At 38.5% G+C, this 25,316-nt stretch overlaps 1 protein-coding gene across 4 annotated transcripts in view; it reads left to right on the top strand.

The window, feature by feature from the left end:
* The window catches only part of PCCA (propionyl-CoA carboxylase subunit alpha), a 277,569-nt gene that overhangs the window by 238,118 nt on the left and 14,135 nt on the right, over positions 1-25,316 (top strand). For all 4 annotated transcript variants that reach the window (XM_030476424.1, XM_030476421.1, XM_030476422.1 and 1 more), the window contains one exon: positions 23,056-23,196. In XM_030476424.1, the coding sequence (XP_030332284.1) occupies positions 23,056-23,196 (141 nt within the window). The remainder of the gene's footprint in view (positions 1-23,055; positions 23,197-25,316) is intronic.

The raw sequence follows: 25,316 nt of genomic DNA, 5'->3' as shown, positions 1-25,316 counted from the left end.
GGCAAGTTAGCAGTGACACACTTCAAGTAGGAGGTATCTAGAATATGTCCATACTCAGGAAAGCATTTTATTGGAGGCTAGCTCTACATTTTTGTGCAAGGAGAGCTTTGCTTTGATTAAAAAAACCCCACCAAAACTCCTTATACATCTTTTAAAAATTTATCTTAGGTGTTTGTGGAAGGTTAAATGCAAAAATGTGATACATAAGGGAAATACATTGTCAGATGGACAAATGTTTCAGAGATGGGGAAGAAAATTATTCTAAATTCTTAGTGCTTGATTGTCACTTGTACATGTGTCAGGTTGCACCTGAAAATAGAAGGCAGAACAAATGGAGAAAATGTGCCTACTTGGTGAAGAGTGCCTTATTTTGCATGTGTAAAGGTTGGGTCTGCTCCTTAGTTAAGAAAATACTGAGGAACTCTGAGTCATATCTTGGTGATCAGATTTTCAGAAGTGGTAAATCACTATCACTTCCATGCAAATTAGTGGAAGTTTCAAATTCTTCCATGTTTCAGAAAACTGGATATTGATAGTTTAGGTTTCTCCACTGTCCCTCAGTTGGAGTAAGTTATTTGTCTGAATGGAGAATTATTAAGACCTTTTCTAATGTGAATTAGTCTGTAGCTTGCCAGTGACATCTTTACTATGCAGGCATGCATGGTGGTCCAGTGGGAGTTTCAGTTCATTTCTGATTATTTCCCAGGCTTTGGCCAGAGAATTTCTCAGGCTCAGATGGTTCTGAGTGATTGTTTCAGAGCATTCCCCTTCTTCACTGCACATCAGTGCCAGTATATGCAAACATAGTGTAATGTGTGACGGTTCTGAATCTGCAGCTTAAATACATATATTTGAAAAGGCAATTCTCTAAGTCTGGTTTTGATACTCCCAATGATTTTGGTGGTACAACACAAAAAAATGAGTTCTTTCAACAACAGAGAGGGAGAGAGACAAATGTTTTAATCAGAACAACAAAGAAAACCCATGTGTTCTCATCGGTAACAGGATTAATGGGGAGGATTTACTTTTTTTTAATTAAAAAAGTGAAAAATTAAGACTTGTGGTTAGCTTGTTTCTGTATCAAATGATCTGGCTGCATCATTACTTATTAATTGGTACTATTTTTTCTGTGCATAAGGAACTTATTTATTGTATTTATATAACTGTCTGATGAACAGGGTGGCTGCTTACAGTGCAGTGATATTGAAGTAGTTTGAGTTATAAATATTTTTAATGATCCCTTTGTTGATGGATGGATTATTCCTCTCAGTGAAGGCGAGGGCTCACCCAAGTAGCTTAAGAGAACAATTTGAGTGTCAGTTTCACAAGTGAAAAAAATCCAAAAAGGAAAAGGAAGCAATTCATTCACAACGGGACATGGTGCAGAGAAGGATAACCTACCTTCAAAGATTTTTGTTTCTAGTATTATAATGTTTAATAAATAGTTTACTTCAAAGGCCTTTGCTGGAGAAAAAAAAAATAAAATAAGCAGCTTTCCTGCTATTCTTGTTCACTGGTTCAGTGTTGCTATAAGTAGCTCATATCCTGTCCTCTGTGGTCTCAGGTGGTTACCTTTTGTTTGGGAAACTGAAGCTTCAACTGAAAGAGCTGTGCCACCAGTTAAATTATTAGGTAGTTGACAATATGTCTCAAAAATCAATGGAACTCATTGTGGAACTTGCGGGGGGGGGGGGGCGGGGGTGTGATGGCTTTGGCAGAGGAGGAGGGGTGTCGGTATTATTTTGGGTGATGAGCAAAAACGACAGATCAGATCATGTAAAAATAGAAGTTGCTAAGAAAGGCATCTAAAGTAAATTCTTCACTTCCATCTTCCTCCACTACATACTTTTTTTCAAGCATTGTTCAAGTTTCATAGAGTACGAGATATATTGGAATGTCATTTGATCTGTCCTCAGTGTCATGATTAGCTACAACAAAACCCATTCCTGTTTGAAGTTCTTCTGACCTGTTCTGTATCCATTTTGGTATTTCTGTATTGTTTTGTTTCTGCTAAATGTCGTGCTTTGTATTTGTGTTCCATCAACTAAAGAAATGACTCAAGGCTTAAAGGAAAAGGCTTGGGTGTTTCCCAAATAATTACATCTTAGGTTTTCTAGTTCTGGGCATATGAACTAAGCTACTGGTTTGTTTTCTTCCATTGTTCTTAATTCTGAGTCGTTTTAAATCATTTGAGGGAGTAGTGTTATGTTGTTGCCATCCATCCAAGCCTTATGTTTGTCCCTCACTGTGAATTCCCATCTTTTTGGGCACAGTCTGGATCTGAAAACAAAACCATTTAAACCCTAAGATAAGGGTCATGAAGTGGAATTACAAAGCTCCAGTCTTTAATTTGTAGCCTGTTATAGCCAGAACTGTAAGTAACTGGACTTTGAAGAGAGCTGAGCAGTAAAAGCAAGGGAATTCTGCTGGAGCTACCTGCACTTCACCCATGCTCTTAGATGATTGAACATGGACAGTTTTTAACAGGGTTTAACTCACTCCTCCCTGATAATATATTTTCATGAGATCACATCTGGTGTTTAAAATCTAGAACATAACCACTAGAGCAGCTTGCTCTGGTGATTTACCAGGTTGAGTCTGAGGGCTGCACACCCTGTTTACTTGGCCACTTCAAAGTCAGAAATTTCCATGAGTTTCCACAAGTGGATAAAAGAATATCCAATGGTAAAAAAAGTACTGCTCAGCAGAAAAAAGAATCAATATCCTGTCTAAAGGAGGGTATCTTTTGTTCTATCCTGTACTTGCTTTCCAGTTAAATGGTAGGTAGTAAGAATGATGGGGCTTGATCAATGCTTCCTCAAGATGAGATCCAAAATGCACAATGCAACAAAATGGCAAAAGAAAACTAAACATGTAAATGGGCCAAGGCGGGATAAGGAAGATGCTGGGGATGTTTCAGAGACACATTGTTTAGCCCTGCTTTCAATGTCTTCCGTATGAAATATCCTGTATTTCCAGCCACAACAACTCCAAGACAGTGAAACAAGAAATATTCTCCTCACATGTGATTTTTGCTTATGACAGAGATGTGTTTGTCACTGAGGATCAATGTGATAAGGAGAAGGCTGAGTGCAAGGACAGACAGCAACAAGACATTGTAATCACCTGTAAGGAGGGCCTCAGATAGGCAAAGTACAGTCTTTCTTCTAGACAAAGTATGTAAGGCATAATACTGAGCTGTCTCAGTCTGCTTTTCTAGACCATAATGTATGATTTACAGTAACATACTTGGTTACTCTGGCTTGAGGAAAGCTGATTTTACCAAATAATCCACATGCAGAAAAATAGAGATGGTTCTGAGAACATTTTAGATCTTCACCACTGATTCTTTGAGCCTTTGCCATTGACCCTGCATTTCATTGGAGTCATTATCTGATGACTATGAAATACTTAGTCCCCGGAACGTGTCAAGGAAGCAATTACCTCAAATCAGCTCTTGTTCAACTTACAGCTAATGAATAACTATTACAAACTAATCAGTGCTGTAATGGTAATTAGTAAAGTGGGTAAAATAACTGGAAATTAAAATGATTAAACTTGCCTGTTTGGAATTCCACATTGAGCAATGAGGAAATGATGTATTGCTCGAATCAGAAATAATATATAGTCACTTATGTATTTATGCTGCCATGTCACTCAGGCAAATATTCTGCACTTCAAGTGGCTTGAAGGGAGAGGACATACACTGTGCTGATGACCAGAACTGTCAAGAAGCTTGAGGAAAACTATGCCTTGTTAATCACCATGGGCCCTTTCAGCCCTGTTCTCCTTCACCCATGCTCAATTCTATCAAGCTCCTGTCCTATTCCTACAAGCTCTTCCTCACTTAAAGACTATGCAAAAGTCTTTGGTGCATGCCTTGTGGATGAGTCCTTATCTGCTGGCCCCACAGTCCCTAGTCCTTTCCACATCTCCAGATCCAGTAATGTCTTCCTTTAGATAAACTGCCTGTAGGAAATTCAGAAGCTATTTGTCTTTTGCCTCAGGCAAACTCTGCTGCCATGGAGGAAAGCCGTAAAACTCCCTTCCAACTGTCCATTAGCACATTTATGAAACAGTGACTAATTTTTGGGGGGGTTTTGGTTGGATGTTTTTTTTTTTTTTTCATAGAAGGGGCTTTTATGAAGAGGGTTGTTCCTATTATCCCACTGGGGTAAAACTACATAGCTGTGCTTCCTTTTAAAAAAGAGTGTAGTTGTGTTTTTCTGTCCCATGTCTGTTTTGCTAATGTTTTCTGAATCAGGAACAGCATTTTCCAGAACTGAAAAGAGCAGCCGCCTGTCTCTGACCTAGCCTGATGGAAGCACCCAAAAATTAGGCGTTGCAATCTGAGATTACTTAGCAGGGATAATCAGGTACTTTCAGGGGCGATTCTCTTCCCTGCTTCTCTGCTTGGTCTGTAAAGGAGACTGTAAAGGGGTCAAAGCTCTTGTGTTCAAACTTAGATATCTAACTTTCACAATATAATGTAGCCAAGACATCTACAGGAAGCTGACAGCCATAACGCTGGACCTACAAGTCCATTGGCAGCATGCAGAAGCCAGATGGGACACCTGAAACTATCCAAAATGGCAATGGTACCTGAACCTCACCGGGTTCAGGTGAGATGTTGGAGGAAGTTTCTGTTAGAGCCTAGAATTTACTGGGAGCATCACCAACAGAGTTTCTCTTTAATGTGTGAGATACTATCTAATACCTTAACCAAAGAACAAAACTTCCTTTAGGATATCTTTCATATGTATGAGAAGAAGAGAAAGCCTTATTTCATTCCATGTTTCATGTTGCTGATCACAATAAACCCCCTTCCACTTAACACTCTCTCCACCCCCCAGTACATTCTTGCACAGGAAAGAACTCTTACAACTGTAAGAGAAAAGATTTTTATAAACCTTAAAATAGCACTAAATTTATACGTATGTCTACTTATGTAAATATGTGTATGCACACATTTAAATACATGTACATAATTTGTACGTACACAGTGTATATGCTTATATATAAATATTGTTTATAAAGATTAAACTTAAGTGATAAAAAGGAAGCAGTGTAACGTAAAGGAATCAAAGGAATCAGATTATGATTGCACTTTGTGTATTTGGGTAGTAAGGTTCTGTGTGCAATAGGGAAGCTTAGTTTGGTTTTTTCCCCTGTACGTAACTTCATTAATGTGAATGTTAAATGAATTAGTGGAATTATAAAGCCAGTTGGTAACTGGTACTTCAGATTAAATAGGCAAACATTGGGAAAATGAGGCTGGGAGGAATAGAAACAAAAATTAAAAACAGCGGAGAAAAGAAGAAGTATTCCTTGGTGGTTGTTGTTGACTGCTACATGTTAAGTTGCTGTACTGCCCCACTGGCAAACGTTCAGTTTTGTGGACTCCAGCAGTTACAGTAGCTCTTCTGCATTGAACATATGTAACATTGATTACTGTTTGTCATGATGGGCACTTGAAATGTAAATTACAGAAGCTTCTCTTCTGCTTGTGGTTCAATGTTTTAGGGGAAATAATTTTAAACGTAGATTGTTAATTGCAATTCAGTTTTATCTTTATTCTTTAAAGCCAGATATAGTGTTTATACTATTTTGAGGAGAATTGTGATGGATTATGGTTGACATGAGGATGTTTTTATGAAACACAGGTAAAGGGGAGGAAAGAGGGATGAAGCATGCTGGCTTGCTGTGTTTTTTGCAGGCTGACATAAAAACAATGATAGATGTTTTATATGATTGGGTGTTATTTTTTTTAAGGAAAGGAACTACTTTAGATTTGCATGAATTCACAGCTTTTTCCAGGAAAGCCAACTTCAGTCTTAAAACACCTCTATAAAAAAGCCATGAAGTTGTAGCTGACTTCTGAAAGCTGTGAACTGTAATGACTGTTTATATTTAAAATTGCCATTCACCTCTCTGTCCGTAAATATATAAAAATGTGCCAATGTTACTCTAAAGCATTCTGCTTTTGTTTTCTTGGCTCTTACATGAAGAATATCTGAATACTAAATCAGTAGTAAAAAGTGAGATCAAGTGTGCTACGGAAGTGCTTTTCTTCAGTGTACTTCCTAGAATTTTGTATGAAGTAAAAGTGGGATTGCTCAGTACGTGTAAAGGTTGAGGAACTTGCTAGAAAGAAGAAGTGGTATCTCGGTAGCTGGGAAAACAACTGGTACAGCATGAGTTCAGAAATAGAGCAGGCTAGGTTAAGTTACTGTAGGAACAGTGAGGACTGCCAAAAAGAGATTAAAAAGCTGAAGGACTGTGGAGATTCAAGGACATATTTTATGAGGGAGAAAGAGCAACCAGAAGACCAGTTCTCAATGAAAGCAAGTAGTTGCAGAAATCTCTATCTTTAATGCCTTCTAAAAACTCCTTTTCACACATTTTACTTTAAAATTACCATAAATGAAATGACTCTGCCAAAGTCCATGTTTTAACTTCATTTTGAAGTTAACAGAGAAGCTATACCAATCTTGTTGACATTAGTTTTGTTTTCAATGTATGTAATATAATTTAAAATTATTCTTAGCTTATATTAACTGATATTACAGTAATACATTGTTTTCTAAGTGAAAAATGATGTCTTGGGGTATCCTTGTAAGAACTAAAGCTTTTCTTTCTCACTCTGTTTTGAACAGAACAGATTGAAATTCATGCAATGCACCCTTCACAATACAGAGTTGTCTTTCACATGGTACTTGTGTGATACTTAAGAGTTCAAACAATCATGCTTTTCAAGGAATGCTGAGAATCTCTGACATTTCTTTCCTAAGTTTTCCTCTTTTCTGTCTGCTGTCTCTTGCAGTATAATATTGTCAGAGGATAATGGTGTTCAAAGTGCAGTGGTGCTGCCTGGTAATTTTCAGATGGTTACTGTACTGGTGCTGACTATGAAATTCAGATTCTCCTTATATAAAACCTAAAAGAAGAAGTAAAATGCCTTGAAGAAAACTCAGCCTTCACTTCAGTTACAATTCAGTCATACACCAGAAAACTCACATTTCTGAGTATTGATTGTGTTCATTTACCTCAGCAAAGTGCGTTCATTGATAACTACCTGCTGGTATTGAATCAATCTTATGTGAAGCACGGGGCATTATTGTCAGGTAGGGTAAAAAATATTGATTGTATTTTAAAATGAATACGGCATAGGAGAAATTAATTTGATTCTATGAAGTCATTTAATTATGTTTTATCAACTATATAAGCAGTGAAGGTCATACAATAATATGATATCATGAAGCAAGTTACAGCTGCAAGCTTTAGCAAGGTTACCCCTCCATAATGGCAGTAAATATATTTTGGTTTTGTTTTGTATTAAAAGAGGAAGAGAAATCTGATGCCCGTAATTGATCTTAAAGTAGGGTCCCAGTTGGTACCAAATCCTGTAAGTGGACCTAAGGTCTTCACTGACTGCAGCAAACCGGGTCCTTCGTTATATTGTAAGTTGACCGATTTTGAATCTTCAAATATTTTTCTGACTAGTGTACTCTGCTGTCAAAACTCTTTATCATCCAAAATAAGCAAATAATCAGGAATGGGAGAAGGGAGTTGTGTTGATTATATCTTCATCATCTTTCAAGCTTTTTGCCCTATGAAAGAGTAGCAAGGAAGGACAAGTGCAATAAGCACAACTACCACAAGCATGAGTAAGCCATGGACATAGCCTCGCAATTGCTCTTGCATCTGTTCCCCTATGACGATAACAAACTGTACCGCAGTAAAGTTGACAAACAGCAGCAGCTAAAGCAACGAAACTGTGAAACACACAACCCTTTTTGGATTACAGGCAACCATGCAACTGCGATGTAGTTGTTGCTCATATACCCCAAACATTGCCTTCATAGGATGTACAATTAATCTTGAAGTCTTACTACATAAGAAAATAAGTTATCGATTCTCACATACCATATGAAGAGAGTAAGAGACGCTGAAAATTCTGCCAGTACTTTTTGACCACTGTCTCATTTTAAATATATAAGATCAGATTACTTGCAACCAAGTTGTAGCCAGTTGAACAGCTATCTAGAATTCAACACTTTTGGAAACAGTAGTGAGCTGGAGGAATAAAACTAGTTGTCTGTATTTGAAAAGGAGGCAAAGGTTTTGAGCCATGTGACTATAACTGATGGATACAATTTTATGTTGAGTGAAATTTGTATGTAGAAAGTAACCCATAGAGAAATGAAGGTAGATGAATAATTATCACTAATGAACATTATAGAAATCAACATAAACATCAGCATGATTATATATACTTTTTTTGACAACAGTACTTCAGTTTCATATATCCAGATGCCTTTAGGCATCAGACGTAAAAGTCCAGGGGACTTCAAGTGCCTGTTTTGGTAGGTACAACAAGATTCAAGTGCAATTTAGGTATCTGAGTCAAGGAAAGTGATCCAGGAAGCTTAAGATCCAGAAACCTTCTAAGTGTCCTCAGGACAACTAAAATAGGTTTCACAGCTCTCTAACTAAAGGTATCCGCATCTTCTCAGCAGCCCTGCTCTGGGGAATGAGATATCAAATGTTCACTTCTCCTCACAGTGCTGCTGAAACAAAGTACTTAAATTAATCTCAGGTTTCCTGAGAGAACGGTCTTCAGAAAGTATGTAGCATGGGTGTGCAGCCTTCAGTTCAACCCAAAGCCTAGCAGCTGTCGCTGTATTCATCAAAATTCATAGTGATTAGAAGGTAGAGATGCTCACTTTTTGTAGCTCGTCTTGCTGCTGAGAGCACTTGCCTAGAAGGCTGGAGATTGGGGTTGTGTGCTGACTTCCACTGTCTTCCATTGCTCTTTTCCTGCAGTATATAGTAATTGACAAGTCCTAGGGTGGTAGAGGGAAAAACCTCTTCTTTGAGTACCCTGTTGTCAAATTTGTAAATATTTAAATTACTGAGTCCATTTTGAAGTACGGAGCGCTAAGCTGCATCTTGATTGTCCTTTCAGTATATCTAACCTGCTTGGTCACATGTTGCAGTTTTAGTCATCTACTGATGAAAGACTTCCTGTAGCACCCAGAGCAGGATTGCCTTGTCATCCAAATTCCAGCCATGTTGGATGCATTGAAGTTTTGGGGTTTTTCTTTAAAAAGGAAAAGAAAAAAAGAAAAGAAAAAAGATATTTTTGTGCAATGTGTCTCACTTTAAAATTTTATTGGTAAATTGTAAGACTGATCTGTTTAACTTTGATCTTATCCCACTGTGAAATGTTCTCAGTTCTGTTTCTTTGTGAATTTGACAGACAAACTGGGAAACTCTAAAGCATCAGGATAACCTGCATATTTCTTCCTATCATTGTACTGAGTAGTAAGAGTATTGTGACAGATAAAATCAGTACTTGTTATTTCCAGCCTTACAACCCTTTCCTTCTCTTCGTACTCATTTTACTCATTTACACAGCAGTGCTCGGGAATTTGTATTTCTCAGCAGCATTCTTTTTGTTCCTAGTTTCTTTTCCTATTCCCACACCAGGTTTATATAATTATTGATACACAGACTCACTCAGGTTGCTATTTATGTCACATGTGATTAACTGGTTTGTTGAAAATAGATATGTAAGTATGCATGTCTTGCCCTACCATGTTGTTGCTGCTAAAATTCATTCCAGTTGACTGATTTTCACCTTGTGGTCAGTGGATCACTCCTAATCTTCTCCTGGAAGAAAGTGATTTTCTAGAGAAAATCACTATATGAATAACAACAGACTTGAGAATGAGTTCAGGTTTCTTATGAATAGTGGTTTTGTTTTTTTGAAGCAAGGAACCACAGTTAAGGAAACATAACCAAGTTCTGTTGTTCAAACTAGTGCCCTACAAGTTGCATTTCATCTTTTAAACCAGCAGAGAAGTTAGCCTAGTGACCCTGGAAAACAGCTCTTGGGCCTAAACCAGTAGTAGCTGGAGTCCAGGTCTTCTGTAGGTTGTCCGAGCAATCATTCTGTTGGATTACACTCAGAAAAATGCTGGTGTGAGAAATAAACATAGTTTAGATACTTAATAAGATAGAACAGATGCATAAAATGCATCTCTAAAAGTAATCCTGTACTGGCAATTGCAAATATATTTCCCATGGCATTAAAAAAATGATTGTTCAGTGAAGTGAAGAGTAGGACTGATAAAATATTTATTTGGAGTCCGTTATCTTTGTGTTTCATTTGCATTTAAAGAAATATTCCTAGCTCTCTTTCTCCACTGTTTTCATTAGGATTGTCTGAAACAGTTTCACAAGATCCTTTAATTGTTATGCCAAAAATTGAGTCAGGAGCAGAGATGAAAATAGAGAGATCAATATACTCCGTGCTCTGAATGCCTCACAAAACCTTAGTCTAATTAAAAAAATAAATACTAAATCACTTTAACCAGCAACTTCAAAATATTGCCCTGAGGACAGGGGTTAAATCAATTATGAAGTAGTAGCCAAAGCTCACAGACTAATAACTTGGGGGGGGGGGGGATGGTGGTGGTGGTTATGAGTTGTTAGCTGAGGCGCTCTAATCTGGTCTTGGTTTGGGTGTTTGCATTCTACTGCACTATCAAGAGTATTTGCACACAGTAATTGCTTCATGCCTCATTCTGAATCCACTGAATAATGTTGCTGTTAGGTGTTAAAACAACTCCCAGGGCTCACTTCTTACCTGAGCCTCTTATGTGGCTGTTATGGCTTTGGGCTAAGACAGCTCAGTCATAAATTGTCTAATGTGTATTTGGCAATTATTAACTTTGATTCTGTGTGAGTGAAATATTTATAAACATAAGCCTGGTTTTGAAATAGCTGCTCCAATTCATCAGCACACATAAGGGGTATGTCTGGCTACACGAATGCTTAAAGCTGAAAATTAGACACTAGCTAGTCTTTAAAAGTTTTCTTTTTTAAATTTTTACTATCCATTTAATCTCAATTTTTCAATTTTTTTTTTTCTGTCTGCTCTGGAATATTTTATGTATTATGTGCAATGTCTATTGAAAGAAAAATGTAGACATGGTCTCTGGAGCAGAACTAGACCCTGCTTTCCTGACTCCTGGATCACATCTGGGCTTGAGGAAGGGAGCAGCTATATTACTTGGTTCTGAGGAGGTGCAACAGCAGAACTCTAAACATGTTTTCTGAACCAGGGAGGAGGATAGAATGTAGGTACCTTCAGTGTTAAGTGACAGATGATCAGGGGTTTGGATTGCCATTTTGGATTTAGGTGCTTCAGTTCTGCATAAGTGTCCTGCTTTGGGTAAGGAAGTCTTTTTTGGATCTAGCCCTTAGATATTAGCAAGAATTGTCTTGTAAGGTTTGAATTATAAAAGCACTAGTCTCTAATGTGAAAGAGTGTTTTAAGTGCTACATGAATAGGGCTGCTATTAATCATAGATGCAACAGCATGTATTTCTGAATTACAAAGGTTAGAGAATGTGCATCTATTGCTAATGTAGATATCCATCCTAATGCCATGAAACGATCCCTGGAAATTTAATTGTAGGAAACAAGTATAATACTGGTGCTGTAGCTGCACTTTTGCTGATACTTGCATGATGATTTAGCATCCAGGATAATTAAGAACCATAATTTAAATTTGGTTTATTACATATAATAAAATGTATAGAGTTTCTGTGGATTTTCATAATCTTACCAGCAGTCTTGTTTGTTAATTTTATTGCATCTGAAGTAAAACGTAAGTTTCATTAAACTGACGAATGAAAAAGTAGAGCACAACTTCTCCTGTATTATTTAGTAGCTTTTCACCAACCCCACCCTGAAGAAGACAGTAAGGATAAGTGATTAGTTTTCCAAACAATCTTTTTTCCAGGCAGGTATGTCCGTATTAATGAGCAGTGTAGCGACTCACTTGGTTCTTACAGAATTTAAAGTTCCCACTGAAGTATCTTGGATGAGGTCATGAACTTACTGAAATTGGTGGGACTACTGACAGAAACAAGTCCAGGTCAAAAACAGATCCAGGATTTAAAGCCTCTCTAACTGGAAAAGTAATGCTACTAAACCCCCTAAATCAGTTGCCAGGCTGTGTAACTGCTGTGGTGTGAGGGTAGAGTGTCTAGCAGGAAGGTGTATAGAAGAGGTTATCGCGCAGTTTACTTAAAGCTGCACCATCTTAGATGGCTTGAGTTCTCATCTCTGTGGCCATCTTTTCTCACAGCTTCCCCTCATGACCAGTGAGACTCCTTTGACTTTTGAGTTTGCAACAGCCTTAGGAATGCATATGGACTTGCCCAGTTTCAAGGGGCTTCAAATTTTAACTTCCGTAAATCCATATTTAAATCCAGAGAGCTTTGTAAACTGAATCAAATCTCTGTAAAAAGGCCTTGAGCTCCTACACACATTTTTCTCTAGTTGTAGATGTCATTGTGCTACTTGCTGTACAAAACAAAACAGAAAGATGCTGTGGCTTACCAAGTAGTATTTGGAAGCACTCCAAGGCAAGTTAACAGACCAAGCTCTAACCAGTGCTTGCCCAACCATTAGAAAACTTTGTAAGCAGTGAAAGAATGCAGTTTGCTCTGCAGTTTTCTCCCTATGAATCATACAGACTAAAACCATTTTTGCAGTGAAAAATAAGCCTATCTAAATGTTCTCTAATGGTAGAGGTACTCTCTAGAGGTTCTCTACGTAGATAGCCTCACAGTGAATGAAAGGCCTCTGTGCTCTGCTATTTTTTTTTCCATTTAAGTGAGCGACAAAAGTAGTGCTGAGCTTGAAGGAAAGAGGAGTCAAACATTTATTATTCCCTTGCCACTCAGAGGGGGAAAAACACTGGTGTCTAGAAATCAGGTAGCATTTGCTTGACGTTTCTGTGAATCAGTTCTACTCAATAGTTTGGTTTCATTTGGGTTTTTTTTTTCTTTTATTTTTCTAGAGGAAAGTATGTTGTGCCCCAGGTCAGATCGTACTTTTGAAAAAGTACTTCCTCACTGAACTTTCTGAATAACTTAGAAATTTGTAGTTAACTGAAACAAACCAGGCTGAAAAATAGTAATTATCCTACAGGCATTGGGTTGCTCTATAATTGGTACTATAGTTTTACACATCTTTGTTAGATTTTCCCTTCTTATAAGTCATTACCTTGGCCTCTAGTCAAATCAAAGTCTACAGGTTGCTTTGGTGAGCCTTGCATGGTTTATTATTAGAGGGACTTGCTTTTTATGGTTGTGAGAATCCATTACTCTTCACAAGTTACCTTGTTATGGCAAGACATACAGACAACTTGGTAGTCACCTGTAGCCAGTACAGTTCATTGCAACCTTTATTAGTTTGACATCTGTGTAACTCTTCTCCTTGGACAGTGAGCTCCAGAACAGTTGAACCACAATTTGTCTAAAGTTTAAAGGCTTGGTCATATTGATATCATTACCACAACCTAGAGCTACTTTCTAATTATAAGAACAGGCGGAGGGCAAGTGGCTACTTATGAGGCAGTGTATTTTTATTTTCAGAATACCGATCCATTTTGTCTATGGTACAATTAAAATCTCATGGCAAACAAATATTATAGTTACATGTAGGTAATGGAGGTTCAAAGTGGCAGCACACTTTGTCTTGCCTGCTATCACTGGGTCTGCTCCATCAACTTTTCCTGCATGCATCCTGTGACAGCGGTCACTAAGAGTTGATCGTGTGGGGTTTTTTTGGTTTTGTTGTTTTATTTGTGTGGGTTTGTTGTTGCTTGGTTCTTTTGGGGGGGGAAAGGATTTGAGAGAGGTGTATTTTTATGAAAAACAAACCATCTAATTTTGCAACCGTCTGCTTGTTCTCAGCAACACAGATGAAGAGTGCGGTTCTTGTCAATGGTTACATTTTTAATGGTATACCAAGGTCAAATGTTCTTGCCCTTTTAAAATTCTTGTAGAAATATTTTTTTATTATTATTACTATTATTATTATTACATGTTAAAACACACTGTATTGTATAATGGGGTTAGTCAGGTTTAACCATGCTGTCTGTACATAATTGATAGGACATATTTTTTCCTACTCCAGATCATATTTCGTGTTTAGGGGTATGATTTTGTACTCAGGTATGTGATTTGCCTCATACTAACCACAAGTCCTGATGGCTATTTTTGGCCTGGTTACATGTGAAAAGTTAGGGAAAAGCCTGCAGGACTGGGACACATTTCAGAATACAAGTGTGCAGATTTTTCATGCTCTTTTCCAACAGATTTTATCAGGGAAATATATATCATTCTAGTGAGAGCCTCTGGTGTTCTCAGGCAAAAAGCAAGTTGCTAATGCTATAACTACACCATTTTCATGAAGTTGCAAGTGTAGTGGCAGGAACCTGTTTCTAACCAACGCGCAGCTGAGTTGAGGCAGTAGTTTGTGTGTACGTATGTTCCACATCTGGTACTCAAGGCAGTTCTCCCTGGCTTTTTTATTAAATAGCAGATATAAAGTAGATGTTTGAAGTATAAGTTGACTGTGTTTGAAGCATAAGAGTGATGAAAGTGATGCATTAAGTCACTGTAACATATTGACATTATCAATTATGTGTTATTAAACAGCTTAGCTAACTGAATGATTTACCTTGTATTTAACTGCCTTTTTCAATTAAAGGTAGCAAATGCTGTAGAACTGGGGCACAGTCATAGAAGCCGTATATTTTCTCCTGTTAACACCAGCACTGCTGACATGCAAGTGATGGGAGTGTTGGCATTTTGCTGCAGGCTCTAATGGGCTAGTTTAAATGGTCTAAAAAAAGTGATTAATGATTAGGAACAGGACTGTTACACAGCTTCACAGCTCTTTTCCTCAATGCGTTTCCATTTATGTCAACTAGCTGCACACTTGGGAGGTGTTATTTCAAAGTAGTCAACACAGGAGGTTTTGTTTTTTTTTTTCCTTCTGCCATTTGTTTCTGTTTCGTAGGTCCCTTTGGTTGGCCAAATATAGCTAGTGCTTCCTTAAAAGTTGTAAGCTTCAGTGGTAAAGCAGGATAATCCACAGGCTTTGTATGTCTGGTGACTAAAATCTAAACTGCCGAACTCTACTGTAATTTCAAAACAGCAAATGTTGTCTTTAACGTCACTCCACTTACTCCTGTTTAGTGTATTGTGTTGGAAATAATTCAAAGGTTCCTCTCAAAGTAATTGAAGCACTTCATCAACCAATATGTGATTCTCTTCTGCTATTCACTTGATTTTGCAGCAAGCAGTAATTTGTACATTAGTACTTGCTTGTTTGTAACAAGTAACTGTCCACCCCTAATCCCTCCTTTATATACATGGATACACATATACATATATATTTGCTATTTGTATTTGTTTGGGAACTGAGGTCAATAAACAGTATTGCAACACTTTACCTCCCTCCCCTACCAAGTAATACTTAGCTGCCATTAAATAGAAAAAGCAAGTAGTTCCAAAGGAAATTAAAAACGAAGTTGGAAACCCCAGCATTTCATTCTTTTTAATGAACCTTAGGACAGTGAGATGTCTAGTAGAAATAATACATTCTCTTTGCTCTTTTAAGCTAAAGCAGGATCAAACAGTGAAGAGTAGTCAGGACTGAACTCACAGGGAAGATACCCTGTATTTTTCGGAAGCTTATTTCACAGTGCTAAGATCTTAGAGCTCATAGTTGAAAGTTAGCATTTGCTCTTAAGTATCGTGTTGTGGGTGAGGTGAAGGTATTTTCTTAGGACAGGACATTGAGTAGTATTTTAGTTGCTAGCATTTTGTCTTGGCATTGTGTTAGTGATCAAAGTATGAAGCTGTCTTAGCTGCGTACAAGCTAAACCAAGTTTTCTGAAGCAGCAGCTTAAGAAGGAAGTTTATACAATAATAATTTGGGACAGATGGGAAATGATTTAGGGTGCAGTGGCAGTGACTCCACGTGTACTAGAGCCACTCTTTTGCAGAATAGATGTTATACCAAGTAGGTTTGCAGTGTGTGTTGGGGAAGAAGCACGGCTCAAAGGTGGGCATGTCACTCTATTAGCTTGTCCTTGAATGTAGTGCTCAGGATTGTAGATTCTCTTCCTTTTTTTAATTCTATTTTTAGCTAACTTCACCTCCAAACTAAGACTTGGGCAGGCATGCTGCAGGCTCCTGGTGTGTGTTTGTCCCTTCTTGGTAACTTTGACTCAGTGGCTTGACTTCAGCCAAATATGGCAGAGGGGGAAGGGTCCTAAAAGCATTACAGTCCAACCCATTTTGTGACTAAAAGGTGTCCACTTGTAGGAGGGAGCTGCAACTCCTCGTGGTAGGGAGTGTGGGCAGAGGGTTTGGTCAAACTCATGGTTTATTTAAGGTGAGGGAATCAATGCTGGGGAGTGCAGTTACGAACGCCACCAATGAAATACTGTTACAGAGATGACAAACAACTACAAGCCTCATCTGTGAGAGAGCAGGCTTGGTTAGTCCTGGAGCCGACACAGCTACTTGTTACTTCTGAGAAATTCTCCTCTCCTGCTTGTGCAGTATGGTGTGGTGTGGGTCGTGGGGTGCCAGCGATTTTCTTGTCTGTATATGCACGGGCTAAAATACATGTAGTCATTACTACAGGTGTGTAATGCTTCTTCCCTTCCTCCTCATTTAACTTATCAGTGGCCGCTTGAATGGTTCTTGGGTGGTTTGGTTGTTTTGGGGTTTTTTTAGCACATACACATTTTCTGTTTAAAAGCCCCAATTTCTAGTCCACAGACGGATCACGGGGACATCTGCTTTGGATAGTTTGCAAGAGTTACATGTTAAACTCAGGCCCCCAAAATCTGGGCATCGTGGTGACTATTCCCAGGCATGCATAGCCTGCCACTTGTCTTTTGGAAGCGTGTGTTGAGGTTCATTACACACATTTATTCTTCAGTTTGTGCTTGGCTTGGATTCGCCACTAAGATTCTGTTCTGAAACTATGACGTAAAATATATACGTATTTTCTTTTTCGTACGCATCAGTGCATCACTTTTCCCCCTGTACTTCATAGTAGTACTGCTTGTGGGCAGGTTTCAAAAGAATCTCATCTCCATATGGTTTTACTCGATAATCCTTTATCCACCATCTTCAGCTCTCATTCCCTTGCTTTCTTGCCTGTGGCTACGTTTCTATCTCTGCATCAATTAGCACAGTGATTTATACAACAAGCAAGCAGTTTAGAGGTAATGGTACACAATTAACATCTCATTCCACCATAAAGGGTATGCTAAATACCCCAGTCACTGCTTTCTCTGCCTGGAATTGAAATAAGTGTTTGTCCTAATTCATATGCTATCTGATGTGAAGTGGGCCTGCTTTGTACGGCACTACACCATTAATCTAATTATAGATAGCTGCAAATGAAGTGCTGTCTGAGCACAGAGACTGAAGAAAATAGCGCTTTTGTCATTTAGCATGACTCTGTGAAGCAAGATCGCACTTTACATGGCAGCATGGCAAAATGGAGATCTGAATAATATTGCCGCCTGTTGCATCTTTTCTAATTACAACGGCGTTGTAAACACGACTGGGCGCTGATATAAATAGAGCTGTAGATACGCTGTCATGTGGGTTGGAGGAGAAAATCCTTGGTGTGCTGTTGTATTAAATGATGCATCCTGATTGACAGCTACCTTGAGACTGCGCTGATGGAGTTGTCAGAGCGAGATGCTAGCCGGCTGCTCCAGCGGCTCCAGCTGCGTCAGATGCGGCGGCGGCAAGGGAGGGGGGGCTTCTCCGCCCTTCCCGGTCCCCTCGCTGGGGTCGGCTGCCCCATCCTAGCTCCGGGAGAAGGACATGCCCGCGCGGTTTCGGTTCTGCCTCTTCAGCCCCAGTCTGAAGTGCAGGGAAGATGGTTTTGCGCGGCTTTAACCCTTGTTAGGGTTCTCTAGAGTGTTAATTACGTATCACACAAGGAATGGAAAGTGGGAAATGTGGCTGAATTACAGTTCTAATTAAGTTGCTGCTGCTGGAGCGTGTACTGTGTGGTGGTGAGGCTTCTCTCTTTTTTTCCTTTCCCTTTTGCTGCTGCTAAAGGCTCATGATTTTTGTGGCTGTTCTGTTTCTTTTTTTTTCCCTTTTATTTTTATCCTTCCTCCCCTTTCCCTGTTTTTTCCCCCCCTTTTTATTTTTTTACTTTTTTTTTTTTTCAATTTTCTCCATTTTTCTTCTTGGTTTTTTTTTTCCTTTTTTACTTCTTCTTTTTTTTTTTTTTTTTTTTTTAATCTTGTTTTCTTGTTTTCTGTCTGTCTTTCTTTTTACTGTCTCTCTAGCATGTTGAGTGAGTGCTACTCCATTAGACTGAAAAGTGCCATTACTTTGTGCAGGCGTTAATGCCAGTCCTCACCGCCACCACCCTGTGGAAGTAAGTTGGCTCTAGAACTCCAAGCTCAGAAAAAAGGCCTCTGTGATTTGAAGAATGTAATTTATCTCCTTGCCGAGTAAGAAATCCTTGACTCTGAAAGAAGGTGCTGCCTGATACCTTCAAGTAATATGGGTTAGATACATTGTTTATCTGTTCATGTGCTGTGGTGGAAATCTAAGCAAGGGTATGGTCATGATGTTAAACATGTATAATGTTAATGAAAAAGGCAACGTGTTCATTGTGCTCAGCAGTGGAACATTGCTGAGTATTGCTTTGAATGAATACTGAGTAACATACTACTTGTGAATCTATGACATCAAAACACAGGTGACAACAGTTAAGTGACATGAGGCGGGATGCCGGTTAGGAATGTTATAGGGAAGTAATGTGGCCACAGTTAATAAATTTCACTGATTCTGAAAATGAGACTATAAGGTCAGTGAAAATAATGAAGACGCATGGCAGATGGTTTCTCTGCTGAAATCTGAGCTACATAAGATTTTCACCCTTCTGACCACAAGAATGACAGACGTTTGAAAAACATGGTTGAACATTTAGGTAGAGCATACTGAAAATCCACATCTGGTCAGCAGTTCAAACACTGCCATAAGTAACATATGCGTAGCGATACACTAGGTTGCTGTATAAAAACTCCAATGGAGTTTGAACATTTACAGCTTCTGGGGACATGAGCTTCAGGTGTACAGGGAAGATCATATTTAATAAACTAACGTGAGATGTAACAGAGTGTAGTTTTGAGCATTTTACTGAAGGTTTTCAATATTCTTTTGGACATGGCGAGGGAACCAGTGCAAACTACAGAACTCTTTTTTCAGCAAAGATGGGGGCAGATGTGCCCTGACCACCTTTTTCTGTAATAGCCAGTCTGCAGCTTCCCTACTGACTTGGGGGACCAGTAGGCTATATATCTACAAAAAGCCTCCACAAAACCCAGGGGATAATTTTCACTGTATTTGCTTTCTTTCCCACCACCTTACTCCTTTGCACTGCTATTATTACACTTTTTTGTTTTCTTCTTTTTTGTCATGGAGATTTGGTGTAAGAGGTAGGTTTTTATTACATATACGTCCAATTCATTTAGTAGGGAGAGGTAGGAGAGGATACTGTTACCCTTAGAAAACTATTAAGTAACATCACTTTTCCCAACTGTAATTTTTGTCAACTGATTGTGGACTTCCAGCAGTCTTGTGAAAAAGAAACACCTGTTTTCTATGCCATCACAAGCTGTATGGCTTCTTTTAGGTACTTCTTTATTGACTTGACTTTGGCTGGCAGAATTAGGCTCTGACACCCTGCGGAGTGGAGCAGTGGCTGGTGACAACTGCTCATCAGTGTAGATCTGATGGCTAGCAGCTTTCCTTGCTCTGAGGGTCCACACGTGATCTATTTATGACTCCAACAGATGCTTCTTCTGGTTTAGGCCAGTGGAAACCTTCTGGTCTCTATTTGTAACCAAAACTTTACAGCCTTCCCCAACTCCTCCTCCTGAGGATAAAGGAAGAAAATCCAAAACTCACACGCACTCTGTTAGTAGTGTTTTGAAACTTCTGCTTTGTATGTTCAGTGTTGCCATCACTAAATCAAAGGCGCAGCAGCAGTGTTAATCATGACAAAATGTGGTATATTCTTAATTGGTTTTGTTGTAGCAGCACTGGCAGGCATTGTTTGACATGGTCTTCCAGAGTCTTGTGGCTCTCCCCAAACCAAAGGCTGCACCTGGGTTAGGTGAACAACCCCCTTGGTCCCCCCTGCACAGCTCATCCCCCACGGATGAGAAACAACAACCTTACAAAGGGACACTTATGCGCTTATTTAGTGGGGTCCAGCCAGCAGCAGAAATACATCAAAGGTAATCTTAAAGAAGGAACCTTTCTTTGCGGCTTTGTCTTTTAATATTCTGAAAGGTCATTTGTGAATCAACTGTGCCAAAAAAGGCCTTTCCCCAGAAGTTTACTGTTGTTATTTTTTACTTTTTGATTACAGTAACTTGCTTATCCCCCAAACAGACTAAAGAACAATAAACAAATACAAAAGGAAAAGGAACAGCTCATCAGTAACAAAGCCCTACGTTTTAAAGCTTTGAGTGTAGTGACTCTTACATCTCACTCCAAGCAAAGCAGGAGTCCTGCAGAGAAAGGAATCTAAAAGATATGAAAATTATAAAGATAGTAAAAACAATGTTTGGTAGGGATATTTTAACTTGGTGTGGAGAACTCAGCTTAAAGTGTAGCGTTCTGAGGAACATGGCTTTCCCCCACTGCTGTATGTTGTAGAGTTCATAGGGAATTCTGTATTTCAGTCCCCATGAAATGCTGTAACCTAGATGAATGCAGAAGGTCTAGCTTTCACTTTAAATTTTGTAATTGGGCAGCTCAGAAGTGTTATACGTAGCTTAAAAACTAAATCGCATCTAAACCTAATCCTTTGAAATCATATCAAAATAGTCTCTTACAAGAGGTAACGATACAGACCACAAATCTAACTTATTTCTGTGTTCTTCCTTTTTTCCTTTTTTTTAAATTTTCTTTATTTTCAAACTCTGAGTGCAAAGACGACACTAACCATGGATACTGAAACTGTGCAATTTGGTGCAATTATATTCCCCCCCATAGATTTAATGAAGGACCTTTAAGTACAATTTATCTTTGATAAATAGTCCCTCTGCACAGAATGTTTATTAGATTGACAGCAGAATACACTCTGCAAGCTTTTTTTCCTTGCCACTTATGACTCAGATGAATTTTAATAGGAGTAAAAAGCTTTTATTTGCACAGTAATTTCACTTAAGGATCATATCCTTCAGAAGCTGGCAGACACTTGTATGTCTTGATTGCAAAACAGACACTCAAGAATAAAGAAACATGCATAAGATGTTATTATTTGACTTGTCACACTGGTGCAATTCTGTTTGCAACTTCTGTCATCAAATCTCCTATAGGCATCACCTCCCCTCTCCCTACAGCATCCCTGCAAGTGTGCATACATGGGCATGTATCACACACATGTGCTTTACTTTTAGAAAAAGCAACTGCAAGGAGCCCACCGTATTGAATGTAGTTGCTTATGCAGGCAGAGCTGTGTTTGGGGTTGGAAAATATGAGTGCCACAGTCTTAATTGTCATGATGATGCCTGCAGGAGGCTTGGGAGTTAAAGAAGCTTTTTGCATACAAAATGGTGCTGGTTCCCCTCTGCCACATCAATTGTAACTAAGGCATGTGTTTGGGAATAGGTTCTGAAATCTTTGGGTGCCACTTACAGCTTCAGGGGATATTGTTGTGTTTTATTAGTTTACTGGGGTGGTGGATCAGTTCATTTAACCATTTGCTTGTATATCTGATTAGAAGCAAGTATTTCTAAGTGAATGGCTGCACTGTTCATTGCACATAATCTTGTGTGTCCAAATGCCATTTATAGAGGATGATAATCCTCTGTTACGTTGTTTTTATTTGGCTTGGAAGGCTGCTCTTTAAAGATGTCATTACAGAGTTAATCACCTTTTGCGTGTATTTCTAAATACCTTGTTCTACTCTACAGAAGCAGAAGGCAGAGTCCCCCTTTACCTTCACCATAAGGATATCGGATTTTTTCTGTCTGTGTAAAAATGAAAAGTAAAGACATTTTATTGTTAATAAAACAATAGCTAATTGTTTTGGAGGAAAACATACTGTGCAAAGCAAGGTGTTGAACTTTACATCAGCAAAATACGCATTTGAATTGTAAATGCAGTTCATCCAGTGCTTATTATTAAAACCTTTGTTTAAATTATTGATGAAGTGTGGTGCTGGTCTTCACTCGTTGGCCTTGGTGAGCCAGGAGTTTCACGCAGAGACCTGCTGCCATCTACTGGCTTTTTGCATTCATTTTCCAGTGCACTGGGACAAATGGGAAGGCCATCTGTCTAAGTGCAGCGAAATACCTGTCAAAGTGATTACAAGTTTGTAAAAACTAAAAGCCTGGAGCTGAAATCAGTGTACACGCACATATATGTCTTCAGAAAAGTTTTGTTTAAAGGGGTGCTCTCAGGCACCCTGGGGTCACCGTACTCGCTTCCATTTATAATTCCTATAAAACATCCTAGAGAAAACATTCCTTTTTTTTTTTTTTTTTTTTCCCCCCAAGGTAGATAACAGCTGCTGAACAGTTTTTATTGCAGAAAAAGTGTATTCATTACAACCACAATGTTCCATCATTCTGCCTGTGCATGAAAAAATGAAATTGTTTAATATATTTTGATCACAAAATCTAAGCAAGTTATTAACTTCAAACATTATATATGCAATAAAAAGAAATGTTTAAAAAGTAAACACAATGTTTAAAATCAGTCATGTCATTGAAAATCTGGCAGAGTTGCCCAAAAGCTCAGTTTCCAATTCAGCACAGCACTGGAAATGAATCCCTCAATACTCCGTATCCTCTAAAGGTCATGTGTCACAAGCATAATGATATTTCTTTTTTTAAATTTGTATATCTCCCTTTTCTACTCCCAGTTTTTAAATGAATCTGACATTTCTTTACTCTACTTGATTCTTTCTGTCTATGTGCTCATTGCTGCACATTGGGGTTGCATATTTTTCTTTCTATGTCCTGAAAATGAAACTCTGAATAAAGATTTCAAACAGTGATTTTTAGACAACAACAGATGTATTATATAAAAACATGCCATAAAATAGTGCAGATTATTGACTGGAATTCACCAAGGTGAAGTTTTCTAAAACATTCCTCTTCCTATTCTTTAGTACAAATTACAAATACTGACGAAGGTTGCTGCAGAGCTGAGCAAGTACATGCCAGAGAAAGCAGCAGAGGACACCTCCAGCATTCTGAGATCTCCCATGCCTGGAGCAGTGGTGGCAGTTTCTGTCAAGCCTGGGGACACGGTAAGAAATGTGATCTATATATCTGCATTTTCATTACATATTCCACACAAACTTCTCCTTGGTGCAACTGAAATGACAGGTCACAGGGTGGAGGTCTTTTTTTCACCTGTAGAATAATGTGTGCTGAAGGATGTGTGCTGGTTGTCATTTGAATTACAAAAACTAATAAGGAAGCACAGTTCAAATTAAACTGGCTTTAAAAGGAACATTTTCAGCTGGGTACAAGTCCACAGCTGAAATGCAACAAATGGCTTGGTTTTATATCACAAACCGGGGGGTGTGTGTGGAATTTGTGTGTATTTGCATATGTGCATGTAACTGTACATAAGTCTGTATATGCTGCTAGTGCTAGCAGGAGAGGATTGTTGATTTTCTGCCCTGAAGCAATGATAATATTACTAAACACAAGACATATGGGAGAGATATTTAACTCCTCTGTCCCTTACTCCTCTCCCCCCTCCCTTTTTTTTTGTTTAGAATCCCTATGTTAGCATTTTGCAAGACACACGAATTTCCTGAATTGGGAATTCCCATTCTCTTATGGGAATCCTCTTGTCCTGCAGAAGGAGTAAACTTGACATACAGAAGAGCAACAGAACACGTTGTTGCTGTCCTGGGGATTTTCAGTGTTTCTTACCTCACAGTGAGCTGGAAACAAGTGTATACAAGTGAAACAAGTGAATACAGTGTGTTGGAATTACATATAAACACTTACTTGAACTCAGTTTTAGGTTAAATTTTACCACATTGTATCATATGTTATTTCTAAGGTCAAGGCCTTATCTCTCCTAACCACTGAAAGCAATAGAGTAATACAGACACAGAAATATTTGAATCATTTTGTGTAGATTGATTTTAAAGTGTTATTGTCAGTTAAATGATGCCATAAGTGTGTATGTAGCACTTAGATACAAACAGAAAGCTTTAGTCACAGAGTTCATAATTTATGGCAGTGAAACCTAGATTTTCTTGAGAGATGATTTAGAAATGGGATCAAGATCTCAAGTCCAGAATTAGCACTGCACTTACTATGTGGTGGTCATCAATTGTGCTGGTAAAGTGATTGTTTGCTTAGATTTTGGCCATTTTTGGTTTTAGACTATATGATTATTTCTGTCTATTTACAGAGAGAAGGGAGTCACGGTGTTAATAGTAAAGATCTGTAGGTGTAAATGTTTGTATTAATGAAATACAAACATTTCCTGACTTTTCTGAGGAAAGAGAACGAAGTACAGCTGAGTGAAAAACTGCAAGAGAGAAATTCTTCTAGCTTCTGCATTTAATTTTCTGGTTTTGTGATCTATACATGCATGCACACACACACTCTTTATACCTTAAAACCCAGCAGTGTTCAATTAAAATTAATCACAATGTCATCCCATGCACAGAGGAATGCGTGATTTCTGTGTCTACGCAGTATGAGTGGCTGAGTGAAGGAGATCTTAAGCAAATACTTCTTTTCACAAAGAATGGAAACATTTTTAAGGCATGGATTTTGAACCTCTTTTAATTTAAGAGGTTTTTTTTTGAGTAGTTAATTCTGCTAAATGTCACCAATCTTCTTTCCCTTAGTTCTTCTTGTCTTGAAGCACTACAATCAGTGCAAAAAGAGGCCAGAGCCAAAGGGATTTTAAGTAAATAAATAAGTGAACCTCCCTCCACAAATCCACAAGTGGTGCAGTGCATCAGAGCACAAGTTGTTAAATAATGTGTGGAGATTTTTTTCTTCCTCATCTCATCTCCTCTCCTGCAGCTTTTTGCTGGAGGCACTGAGTGGCAGAGCATTTGAACGGCGTAATCTATGTTCTGCTGACCTGAGCTTGTCAATGCTAATTGTGTGGCTTTAATTGCAAAAACACATTTGCGTTATTGAAAAGGGTTTAACTTAAATCCGTCCTTTTCAGGACTAGTGTCAAAACGTTAAAAAAAAAGCGAGCCAGTGAGCGAGATGAGGGTAGCATCAGCTATCGGCACTGAATAAGCAGTGGGATGGTGTGATTCAGATTACACGTCTTGGCTGTCCGTCAGAAACCAGCTCACTCACTACAGCTGTTCAAGACATGATGGACAGAGAACTGCAGCTCCCTGATAAATACAGCTCTTTTTGTTGCACTGCTTGG

Source organism: Strigops habroptila, chromosome 2, assembly GCF_004027225.2.
Source record: "Strigops habroptila isolate Jane chromosome 2, bStrHab1.2.pri, whole genome shotgun sequence".
Taxonomy (NCBI): Eukaryota; Metazoa; Chordata; class Aves; order Psittaciformes; family Psittacidae; genus Strigops; species Strigops habroptila.
Note: the sequence above shows the minus strand (reverse complement) of the source record. Positions and strands in the feature narration are given on the sequence as shown.